The 12,523-nt window shown below is 41.3% G+C and overlaps 1 protein-coding gene and 1 long non-coding RNA gene across 3 annotated transcripts; one reads left to right on the plus strand and one right to left on the minus strand.

The window, feature by feature from the left end:
* Positions 1-8,713: 8,713 nt before the first annotated feature.
* On the plus strand, positions 8,714-9,827 carry LOC124029439 (alpha-aspartyl dipeptidase-like). Of its 2 annotated transcripts, none has more exons than XM_046341145.1 (5): positions 8,714-8,898; positions 9,132-9,191; positions 9,264-9,346; positions 9,551-9,625; positions 9,695-9,827. In XM_046341145.1, exons 1-4 carry the CDS (start codon positions 8,740-8,742, stop codon positions 9,615-9,617), a joined length of 369 nt encoding a protein of 122 aa, XP_046197101.1. In that variant the 5' UTR covers positions 8,714-8,739; the 3' UTR covers positions 9,618-9,625; positions 9,695-9,827. The 2 variants fall into 2 exon arrangements, with proteins under 2 accessions (XP_046197101.1, XP_046197102.1); XM_046341146.1 differs by having other exon boundaries at positions 9,741-9,827.
* Positions 9,828-9,991: 164 nt separating this feature from the next.
* On the minus strand, positions 9,992-12,394 carry LOC124029440. The gene is made up of 2 exons (XR_006837768.1): positions 12,240-12,394; positions 9,992-10,992 (listed from the first exon to the last, which is right to left on the minus strand). It is a non-coding gene; the product is annotated as an uncharacterized LOC124029440 (long non-coding RNA).
* Between the last annotated feature and the right edge of the window lie 129 nt (positions 12,395-12,523).

Below are 12,523 nucleotides of genomic sequence, written 5' to 3' on the forward strand. Positions count from 1 at the left end.
GCTCGAAAAGACAGATTGTCAGGGGTGAGATATCCTATTCCCTAAATAGAGCCAGGCCAGTCCTGCTTCCTTAGTAAATACTGCTCCACCCTCCACCCAGTCCTGCTTCCTTAGTAAATACTGCTCCCCCCTCAAAACAGTCCTGCTTCCTTAGTAAATACTGCTCCCCCTCCACCCAGAACCTGCTTCCTTAGTAAATACTGCTCCCCTCCACCCAGTCCTGCTTCCTTAGTAAATACTGCACCCCCAGTCCTGCTTCCTTAGTAAATACTGCTCCCCCCTCCACCCAGTCCTGCTTCCTTAGTAAATACTGCTCCCCCCTCCACCCAGAACTGCTTCCTTAGTAAATACTGCTCCCCCCTCCACCCAGTCCTGCTTCCTTAGTAAATACTGCTCCACCCTCCACCCAGTCCTGCTTCCTTACTAAATACTGCTCCACCCTCCACCCAGTCCTGCTTCCTTAGTAAAAACTGCTCCCCCTCCACGCAGTCCTGCATCCTTAGTAAAAACTGCTCCACCCTCCACCCAGTCCTGCTTCCTTACTAAAACTGCTCCCTCCACCCAGTCCTGCTTCCTTAGTAAATACTGCTCCACCCTCCACCCAGTCCTGCTTCCTTACTAAATACTGCTCCCCCCTCCACCCAGTCCTGCTTCCTTAATATAGACTGCTCCACCCTCCACCCAGCCTGTAACGTTACAAAATGTGGAAAAAGTCAAGGGGTTTGAATACTTTCCGAATGCACTGTACATGAAGACACAGCGCCACTCAAGGACTGGAATTTGCTACTCCTAGTATTGGATATAGGAGTAGAGGTAGATGTGTACAGGAGTAGAGGTAGATGTGTATAGGAGTAGAGGTAGATGTGATTGGAGTAGAGGTAGATATGTATAGGAGTAGAGGTAGATATGTATAGGAGTAGAGGTAGATATGTATAGGAGTAGAGGAATATATGTATATGAGTAGAGGTAGATATGTATAGGAGTAGAGGTAGATATGTATAGGAGTAGAGGAATATATGTATATGAGTAGAGGTAGATATGTATATGAGTAGAGGTAGATATGTATAGGAGTAGAGGTAGATGTGTATAGGAGTAGGTGTATAGGAGTAGAGGTAGATATGTATAGGAATAGAGATAGATGTGTATAGGAGTAGAGGTAGATGTGTATAGGAGTAGATGTATAGGAGTAGAGGTAGATATGTATAGGAGTAGAGGTATATTGGAGTAGAGGTAGATATGTATAGGAATAGAGATAGATAGATAATATAGGATAGAGGTAGATGTGTATAGGATTTAGCAGACGTTGATATGTGTATAGGAGTAGAGGTAGATATGATTGGAGTATAGGTAGATGCCAAAGCCATTTAGAGACGCTTTTATCAGTCATCATGTGCATACATTCTACGTATGGGTGATCCCGGGATTGAACCCACTACCCTGGCGTTACAAGCGCCATGCTCTACCAACTGAGCTACACAGGACCGAGGTAGATATGTATGGGAGTAGAGGTAGATATGTATAGGAGTAGAGGTAGATATATATAGGAGTAGAGGTATATATGTATATGAGTAGAGGTAGATATGTATAGGAGTAGAGGTAGATGTGTATAGGAGTAGATGTATAGGAGTAGAGGTAGATATGTATAGGAGTAGAGGTAGATGTGTATAGGAGTAGAGGTAGATATGCATAGGAGTAGAGGTAGATGTGATTGGAGTAGAGGTAGATGTGTATAGGAGTAGAGGTAGATATGTATATGAGTAGAGGTAGATATGTATGGGAGTAGAGGTAGATATGTATAGGAGTAGAGGTAGATATGTATAGGAGTAGAGGTAGATGTGTATATGAGTAGAGGTAGATATGTATGGGAGTAGAGGTAGATATGTATAGGAGTAGAGGTATAGGAGTAGAGGTAGATATGTATAGGAGTAGAGGTAGATATGCATAGGAGTAGAGGTAGATGTGTATAGGAGTAGAGGTAGATGTGTATAGGAGTAGAGGTAGATGTGTATAGGAGTAGAGGTAGATTTGTATAGGAGTAGAGGTAGATGTGTATAGGAGTAGAGGTAGATGTGTATAGGTGTAGAGGTAGATGTGATTGGAGTAGAGGTAGATGTGTATAGGAGTGGAGGTAGATGTGTATAGGAGTGGAGGTAGATGTGTATAGGAGTGGAGGTAGATGTGTATAGGAGTAGAGGTAGATATGTATAGGAGTAGAGGTAGATGTGTATAGGAGTAGAGGTAGATATGTATAGGAGTAGAGGTAGATGTGTATAGGAGTAGAGGTAGATGTGTATAGGAGTAGATGTATAGGAGTAGAGGTAGATGTGTATAGGAGTAGAGGTAGATATGTATAGGAGTAGAGGTAGATATGTATAGGAGTAGAGGTAGATATGTATAGGAGTAGAGGTAGATGTGTATAGGAGTAGAGGTAGATGTGTATAGGAGTAGAGGTAGATGTGTATAGGAGTAGAGGTAGATATGTATAGGAGTAGAGGTAGATGTGTATAGGGGAAAGGGTAACTAGGCATCAGGACATTTAATAAACAGAGCAGCAGCGTATATGATGATTATATGTGAGTGTGTGTGTAGAGTCAGTATAAATGTGTGTGTTGGGGTGTCAGTGTGTGTGACTGTGTAGAGTCCTGTGTGTGAACATAGAGACAGTGTAAAATATAAGGGTCACCCTAGAGTCTGCGTGGCCATTCTGTCAGCTATTTGGAAGCCTTATGGCATGGGGATAGACGCTGTTCAGGAGCCTGTTTGTTGTCAGACCTGATGCACCGGTACCTTGCCTTGCGGAAGCAGAGAACAGTCTATGGCTTGAGTGCTTCTGTTATGGGGGAAAAGTCCACAATGAAACTGACATTAAATGTGAAGATTTAAACATTGTTGGCCAACAAGTAGGCCAATTCATTTGTATGCCATTGTAGGCTCCTGTAGCCTACCGTTTCACCCAATAAATATGTTGAAATTAATGGTTCACCCGATACAGAAGAAAATACCTCATTGTATCATTTCAAAATCAAAGTGCTGCAGTACGGAAACAAAACAACAAGAATTGTGTCACTGTCCCAATACTTTTGGAGCTCACCGTAGCTCCATTCTTGTCTATTTTTATTTCTCTTGTGTTCCTATTTTATTGTGTTATTCTTTAAAACATATTCATCTTTGGGAAGTGGTCGTAAGCAAACATTTCACGGTAAAGTCTACCTACACAAGTTGAATTTGGCGCATCTTGACCAACACAATTTGATGTTTGACCTTCGACTCTCAAGCTCGAGATACGTCATCAATTTGGGGGCACCGGACGTGTCATTATATCCGCCTCTCGCTATCGATGCTTGCGTGGGAATCACCTGGGAACTGGGAAATATCCGACATCACTACTTTCAAGATAACTGGAAACTTGGATAGAAACGAGCTCCGATTGGGAAAATTTGGTCTTGAACAGTCATTTAACTTGCAATTCCAATGCGGAAACTAATAGGGCATCTTTTTTTAGAGCTCCGACTTTCTGACCCGAAGATCGCGTCGTGTTTTTCCGATTTCCCAGTTGTCCTGAAAGCACCATGAGACATAAGGCTTGTCATGTGATTTATCAGCTGACCCCTTTTCTACACACGGTAACAGCGTGAGAAAAATATTCTCCAAACATAGAGACCCTTGACGCAAAATTACAGTTTTGTAGCCTACATTTGAACATTTCCTACGAAACTATAAATAACATATCCGGTCAAGGCTACGTATTGAATTATAAATCCGTGTTGCAATCTGTGACCTGTTGACGCTCAACATTGTTTCCAATCATTGACCACAAGAACAATCGCCAAAGGTTTGTTGTTGATCGAAAGATTTCACAACCTTTTCGACAACCGGTAGATTTATCAGAGAAGTAATCCGATTAGATGATTTAATGACTGTATGAGAGACTTGTCAGCGAAACAGATGGTTCGTTTACCCGTAGGTTCGTCCAGAAATTGAAAGGAGTGCGACCCGTAGTTGAACTTTAAACTATGATCTATGAGTCCAGGAAATTGAAAGGAGTGCGATGTGGCTTCAGGTGATCTGTTATCTCCGTTAATTTGGATAATCTTTGTGTGGGTGAAGTGCAGAGTGAATCCGTGTCTCATTCAGCCATGTCTTGGGAGAACACTTTCTAGCTAGAATATCTAACCAATAAAGAACAACTTTGTGTGTCATCTGAAGCCACATTAGTGGATTGTGTTACATCGACCACAGAAAAAGCCTTCTCAAAATGGTGTAAACACAGAATATAGATCCACAAGCTCTTTTTGAATGAGCAAATCCACATTCCACAGATGTGAACATTAAAGATTTCAACATGAACAAATATTAGTTTTATTTGTGAGCTGATTTTGAATATTTACAGATCGTTATTTTATTTGTGATTTATGGTGAATGCTTGTGAAATATATTTGTTCATATTCACAGATTAAGGTTTAATTAGTGATTTTTAAAACATTTTATTTTATTGAGGAGTTTGGTTTATTTAACAAAATATTTGTTTATATATTATATTAGATCCGGGGTGAACATACCGAATAAAAGAAAACATCTCACTCCACAGACCTTGTACCTTGAAGACACCTGAGGACACTTCCTGTTTATACGGCCAGCTATGTACTGCTGAATGATCTTCGAGTGCTTTGGGATGATAGCCCTCTTTAACCTGAGTGAGTTTGTAAACTTTTGATCAAAACCTTGTCTTGAAAGATATGAAGAGGAGACTTCTGCTCGTGTCCAACTCAACCCTGCACGGGGAGGATATCTGGAACATTGCCAACAGCAGATCAAAGACTTTTCGGAATGTAAGTATCTAAATCCACTGACTAATACCTACCTTCAAAGTGCCTGGACTACTCAAATCACACTAAAGACTATGGAAGGAATGCTGTTGTACTGTGCCCTTACTATCTGACCCTCCTTTACTCTTAACTACTTAAACATGTCTCTAACTATGTCTCTAACTACTTAAACATGTCTCTAACTATGTCTCTAACTACTTAAACATGTCTCTAACTATGTTCCCTAACTACTTAAACATGTCTCTAACTATGTTCTAACTACTTAAACATGTCTCTCTAACTACTTAACATGTCTCTAACTGTCTCTAACTACTTAAACATGTCTCTAACTATGTTTACTAAACTTAAACATGTCTCTAACTATGTTCAACTACTAAACATGTCTCTAACTATGTCTCTAACTACTAAAATAAACATGTCTCTAACTACTTAAACATGTCTCTAATCATGTCTCTAACTACTTAAACATGTTCCCTCTAACTATGTCTCTAACTACTTAAACATGTTCTAACTATGTCTCTAACTACTTAAACATGTCTAACTATGTCTCTAACTACTTAAACATGTCTCTAACTGTCTCTAACTACTTAACATGTCTCTGTCTCTAACTACTTAAACATGTCTAACTATGTCTCTAACTACTTAAACATGTCTCTAAAACTACTTAAACATGGCTCTAAATGCTTAAACATGGCTCTAACTACTCTAAACATGTCTCTAACATGTCTCTAACTATGTCTCTAACTACTTAAACATGTCTCTAACTATGTTCTTAAAACATGGCTCTAACTACTTAAACATGTCTCTAACTACTTTTTAAACATGTCTCTAACTATGCTCTAACTACTTAAACATGTCTCTAACTACTTAAACATGGTCTCTAACTACTTAAACATGGCTCTAACTACTTAAAACATGTCTCTAACTGTCTCTAACTACTTAAACATGTCTCTAACTACTTAACTACTTAAACATGTCTCTAACTACTCTAAACTTAAACATGTCTCTAAACTACTTAAACATGTCTCTAACTACTTAAACATGTCTCTAACTACTTAAAACATGTCTCTAACTATGTCTCTAACTACTTAAACATGTCTCTAACTATGTCTCTGTCTCTAACTACTTAAACATGTCTGTCTCTAACTACTTAAACATGTCTCTAACTATGTTGCTAACTACTTAAACATGTCTGTAACTATGTCTCTAACTACTTAAACATGTCTGTCTATGTCTCTAACTACTTAAACATGTCTGTCTCTGTCTCTAACTACTTAAACATGTCTGTCTCTAACTGTCTCTAACTACTTAAACATGTCTAACTATGTCTCTAACTACTTCAACATGTCTAACTATGTCTCTAACTACTTAAACATGTCTCTAACTATGTCTCTAACTACTTAAACATGTCTCTAACTACTCTAACTTAAACATGTCTCTAACTATGTCTCTAAATACTTAAACATGTCTCTAACTATCTAAACTGTCTCTAACTACTTAAACATGTCTCTAACTATGTCTCTAACTACTTAAACATGTCTCTAACTATGTCTCTAACTACTTAAACATGTCTCTAACTAACTATGTCTCTAACTACTAAACATGTCATGTCTCTAACTACTCTAACTACTTAGCATCTCTGTGGAATGCTTTCGACACCTTGTAGAGTCCATGCCCCAATGAATTGAGGCTTGGGAGGGGGGTTACAACTCAATACTAGGAAGGTGTTCCTAATGTTTCGTAGAGTCAGTGTGTAACCTAACTGTGTAATGTATTTCTTGCAGAGGGGTGAAGAGGATTTTATTCATCCCCTATGCACTGTGTGATAGAGATGGCTACGCAAAGACTGCCAGGGACAAGTTCAACAGTCTGGGTACGTCTTTGTACGCTGGTCCATTGCCTTACACAGCCTTACTGTTTTGTGTCTGGAATATCTCAGGCCCAATCCCAAATCAATTCAAATATCTCAGGCTCAATCCCAAATCAATTAAAATATCTCAGGCCCAATCACAAATCAATTCAAATATCTCAGGCCCAATCACAAATCAATTCAAATATCTCAGGCCCAATCACAAATCAATTCAAATATCTCAGGCCCAATCACAAATCAATTCAAATATCTCAGGCCCAATCACAAATCAATTCAAATATCTCAGGCCCAATCACAAATCAATTATCTCAGGCCCAATCACAAATCAATTATCTCAGGCCCAATCTCAATTCAATCCCTAGACCCTATGCTTTATACTCCTGTGGAGATCTGAGAGGACTTGATTGATATAAGCACATTTCGCTTAACACTTGTCAAACCCTTTCTCATAGACGTTATCGGGCGTAGTAAGGACTAGGTTGTCGATGTGAGACAGGTTTTTGTCGGTCGTTCTAATGTGAGTGTTGTCTGTTTTTGTCTGACAGGTTATGAGGTGGACAGCATACACGAGGCCTCTGACCCAGTGGAAGCTGTACGGAAGGCTCAGGGTATATTTATAGGTGAGGGAGTGGACCTTGAGCTCAGACATTAACACCTCTTGGGGCCTCTCAAATAGAAATCCCAAAAACCATAGGCCTTACATACAGTAGGCGTCATTGGAGGAATGCTATTGTTACGCTTGTTACTGCAAGAGTTAAAGTCATCTACTACACACCAGTACACAGGTTGACTACGCGTTTAAGTTAGCAGGAGGGTATACAGTGTAATAAAGTCATAACAGCTGTTCTGTCTATAGGTGGGCAACACATTCCGTCTGCTGAAATGTCTCTACGACAACCATGTGCTTTCTGAGATCAACAGGAGGTTCTGCAGGTCAGACTGATATATATATATATATATATATATTTTTTTGAGCAGTGTTCCCCAAAACCTGTCCTGAGGTACGACAGCTGTTCCACTCTGGTAGCCGATATTCCAGAACTGGCACACCTGACTGGCTGGGAGTAGTTTAGGAGTTTTGGGAAACACTGTGCCAGATTAAACTGCCATTTCACAATATTTACAGTTGATTCCTACATGCACAGATATTGTTCTTACTGTAGCTGATATAGCCAATGAGAGACAGCCCATGAGTGGAATAAACAACTGAATGATTGTATATCCTGCTTTACTCTTAGCCCAGGATAGTGAACCCCTACAGTAACCCCTACAGTAACCCTAACCCCTACAGTAACCCTAACCCCTACAGTGACCCTAACCCCTACAGTAACCCCTACAGTAACCCTAACCCCTACAGTAACCCTAACCCCTACAGTGACCCTAACCCCTACAGTAACCCCTACAGTAACCCTAACCCCTACAGTAACCCCTACAGTAACCCTAACCCCTACAGTAACCCTAACCCCTACAGTAACCCTAACCCCTACAGTAACCCTAACCCCTACAGTAACCCCTACAGTAACCCTAACCCCTACAGTAACCCCTACAGTAACCCTAACCCCTACAGTAACCCCTACAGTAACCCTAACCCCTACAGTGACCCTAACCCCTACAGTAACCCCTACAGTAACCCTAACCCCTACAGTAAACCCTACAGTAACCCCTACAGTAACCCTAACCCCTACAGTAACCCCTACAGTAACCCTAACCCCTACAGTAAACCTAACCCCTACAGTAACCCTAACCCCTACAGTAAACCCTACAGTAACCCCTACAGTAACCCTAACCCCTACAGTAACCCTAACCCCTACAGTAACCCTAACACCTACAGTGACCCTAACACCTACAGTGACCCTAACACCTACAGTGACCCTAACACCTACAGTGACCCTAACACCTACAGTAACCCTAACCCCTACAGTAACCCCTACAGTAACCCTAACCCCTACAGTAACCCTAACCCCTACAGTAACCCCTACAGTAACCCTAACCCCTACAGTAACCATGGTAACTCTGTTATAACCCCAGGACGGTGTTCCCTACATGGGTTCCAGTGCTGGCACCAACGTCTCTACTGTCAGCATCAACACCACCAACGACATGCCCATCGTGTACCCGCCCTCCTTCAACGCCATTGGTCTAGTGCCTTTCAACATCAACCCTCACTTCCTGGACACGGACCCTAACAGCAGACACATGGGGGTGAGTTGTACAGTGTAGTGTTATATAGCAGAGCATCAGTGTAGTGAATGCTGAAAGTCGTAGGGCTGGTTTCTCTTGACAAATATTCAGTGGTTATTTCTGAATGTAGAATCTCCATTGAAAATGTATTTGTAGTCTGGGACAAGGTTAATCTGTGTCCCGTGGTTCCTTAAAGGATGCTGGTGTAAGGTCAAAATGTCACTGTCTTTGTGTTTTTTCTCTCTTCTCCCTAGGAGACACGAGAGCAGAGGATCATTCAGTACCACGAGGAGCCTGACACTCCATCTGTTCTGGTGAGTCTGAGAGAGATGGTATTCTACATAATATTAGGTTATGCTTTCAGCTGATTGGTTGATTTGTCTTAGGGCTTGAGAGAGGGTTCCATGTTGCTCGTAGAAGGAAACAAGGCTACTCTACTGGGCACTTGCAAGGCACGGCTGTTCACCAGGTAACACCAATCATCTCTCTCACACAAGTCCTGTGACCCATGACCCCCCCAAAAAAAGCACAAAACGAGTTTTAACAGATCAAAGTGTTGAACACAATAAAGCAGGCTAAAATGTCTCTTTTTAATAGTTGTGTATGTTGCCCAACTCTAATTAAATAACTAGGGAGCCGGTGACGAGTCTCTCAGCCAGTGTTTGTGTTTCAGGGGGAAGCCAACAACAGACTTTGAATCTGGCAGTGACCTCAGCTTCTTGCTGACAGACAGACAGTGAAGTTTTACATCTCCGTTCTCCACGGCAAGACATCTCCGTTCTCCACGGCAAGACATCTCCGTTCTCCACGGCAAGACATCTCCGTTCTCCACGGCAAGACATCTCCGTTCTCCACGGCAAGACATCTCCGTTCTCCACGGCAAAGACTGATGCAGATCCTTACAAGTGGGAATGCACTTATATCAAAATAAATATTATTACCAAAAAAAATTGTCTTATGCATAAATTGTGTGGGGAGGGAGATATTATCATTTTAGTAAGGTGAACTTAGATGATTTATGAAACAACTAGCCACAGTTCATCAGAACCTTTATAGCACACAGATATTCGAGTTGTCAGAATCGATAATATGGAAGCAGGGCACAAAGAAATGCTTATGGTTTTAAAACATTTAATTCAGGAAAGATCAAAACGTTGTCAGCTCAACCAGATATGTGGGGAAGGAACATGTCATCATTTTCAGTAATATTCCTTTTTTTTTTTAAACACCCAAAAGTATGAACAAGGAACAACTAGAAATCAATTGAAAAAAAAGTCTGGTAAAATGACATTATTGTAACATGAAACGTGCTTTAAGATAAATAGTAAAACAGACGAAGCAGTGGGTGATGGGTAATTAGATACTATAGTGCTCGAATGCAAAAAACAAAAACAATTTTAAGTTCCACGTTGATTACCCAATATGGGTCAATTCATCCTTTTAATACACAGTGACGTGCACATACAATTGTATAATCCTGTATCTGGAGAGTGGAAAATTGCCCGGGGTTGTCATCAATTGCAGAAGCATAACATACAATACTCTCAACAATAAGTCCATATCCACACCCTGCAGTGCCCATTCAAAAACCATTTCATTAACTATTGTCTTCAAAGACCGTACAGCATTGTAATTGATTCCTTGCAGTCTCGAAATTCACATTGTTGTAGCAATTCATTTTTACACTGAAAGTCCCAAGTGCACTAAAAGATGCAGGACCAATAACCAGAAGAAGATCGGGAGTCCTTTTCAAATATGATTTACATCAGCATTTTTAATATCGAATCACTTGTTTGCTCCTCCCAGCCATTTCATACAGCAGTGTTGTCTAAGTATATGCAAGAGGAGTAGTAGACGACGGGGCTTCAGGATGCAGGGTACAGTGTGAGTATGATTATAAAGAGTAGATGGGACTGTGTGTACTGGTGCTATCCCATAGCGCTCTGTTCCAAAGTAGTGCACTACATGGGGAAACCTATTCAGACAGCTACACAGGGTCGTGTGTCGGGAGCCCCATCAAGCATCGGTGTTCCTGTCACCGTTCTCCTGCGGTGCCAGCTGCTCCTTCTCCGCGCTGTCTTCCTGCGGGGGGCGTACACGCTCGAAGAAACCCAGCTGGAGGGCGGGGAGGCACAGACAATTAGGACCCCCCCCCACTCGCAAAAAAAATATCCTCTGAACATTTCTACATTCACGTGGATTCTACCACGATTGCAGATAAACTGGGAATTAAAAATCGTGAGTGAGAAAGTTAGAGCCACCAAGATCATAGCCTCAAAACATGCTTACCTCTCACTATTACCAATAACGGGAGGTTAGCAGTTTTTTTGGGGGGGTGGTTGATATTTTTCTGGGTCTCATTTATTGATGTAGTGTTCAGAAATATATGTGATTACAAAATTCATTTCCAAAACAAACAGCAAATGCATCCAACAACTTTATAGAGACACAAGCTTGATGTAGTTAGTCATTGTGTGCTAAGAATATGGGACCAAATACTCAACTTTTGACTATAACACCTTCAAAATGGAGGTAGGGAGGGGACGACGACGAGATACATAAAGTGCTTTAATTTCATAACGGTCACACATATGTAAAGAAGATGCTAAAATCTAGAACATTCTATACTGTTGCCTCAAGTCCAGACGGTGGAGTAGACACACATTTTTAGCTTCACGGTCCAGATGAATACAGGAGGGGAGTGTATGTTATATATTTTTTGTCGTTGGTGAATTTGCAACTGTTAAATCAATTTTTAAAAATGGTTTGAAAGACAGGACTTGACAGGTGAAAACAATATGGTGGAAACGCGTCATTAGGCTGGTCATTTCTGTCCAATCAGAGGGAAGTTTTAGATATAGTAACGGAGGAAGCTGGTCACTTCTGTCCGAGGTAGTAAGGAGAGGACATTCGTCATTAGGCTGGCTTTCAGCTGGTAATTTCTGTCAGATCAGAGGGAGGTTTTAGATATAGTAATTGAGGAAGCTCGTCATTAGGCTGGCCACTTCTGTCCGATCAGAGGGAGGTTTTAGATATAGTAATTGAGGAAGCTCGTCATTAGGCTGGCCACTTCTGTCCGATCAGAGGGAGGTTTTAGACATAGTAATGGAGGAAGCTGGTCACTTCTGTCCGAGGTGGTAAGGAGAGGACATTGGGTTTTAGATATAGTAACTGAGGAAGCTGGTCATTTCTGTCCGAGGTAGTAAGGAGAGGACATTGGGTTTTAGATATAGTAACGGAGGAAGCTGGTCACTTCTGTCCGATCAGAGGGAGGTTTTAGATGCAGTAATGGTTGGAAGAGCCCAGGACGGAGAGAGAAACTACAGATTGGAAACTATTAATTGGCATGGATGTGCGTGTACCTTGTACATGACGAAGATAAGCAGAGCCAGTAGCAGTAGTCCAGAGATCAGGGCCAAGGTCACCACCCACCAAGGGACCGGTTCAGGTTCTGATTTCACCCAGATCACTGACATGCTCACCTGGAGGATATAATGCACAATGAGACAACAGACCATTCAGGACCCTATTGCAGGGTCCCCTAATTATATTACCAGCCACAACAGACCATTCAGGACCCTATTGCAGGGTCCCCTAATTATATTACCAGCCACAACAGACCATTCAGGACCCTATTGCAGGGTCC

The sequence above is a fragment of the Oncorhynchus gorbuscha genome, unplaced genomic scaffold (genome assembly GCF_021184085.1).
Source record: "Oncorhynchus gorbuscha isolate QuinsamMale2020 ecotype Even-year unplaced genomic scaffold, OgorEven_v1.0 Un_scaffold_6389, whole genome shotgun sequence".
Taxonomy (NCBI): Eukaryota; Metazoa; Chordata; class Actinopteri; order Salmoniformes; family Salmonidae; genus Oncorhynchus; species Oncorhynchus gorbuscha.

Coding starts and splice junctions, on each gene's coding strand:
- LOC124029439 (XM_046341145.1), top strand. CDS start 8,740: ATGGGTTCCAGTGCTGGCACCAACGTCTCTACTGTCAGCATCAACACC. Junction 8,899..9,131: donor CTAACAGCAGACACATGGGG/GTGAGTTGTACA, acceptor TCTTCTCCCTAG/GAGACACGAGAGCAGAGGAT. Junction 9,192..9,263: donor CTGACACTCCATCTGTTCTG/GTGAGTCTGAGA, acceptor GATTTGTCTTAG/GGCTTGAGAGAGGGTTCCAT.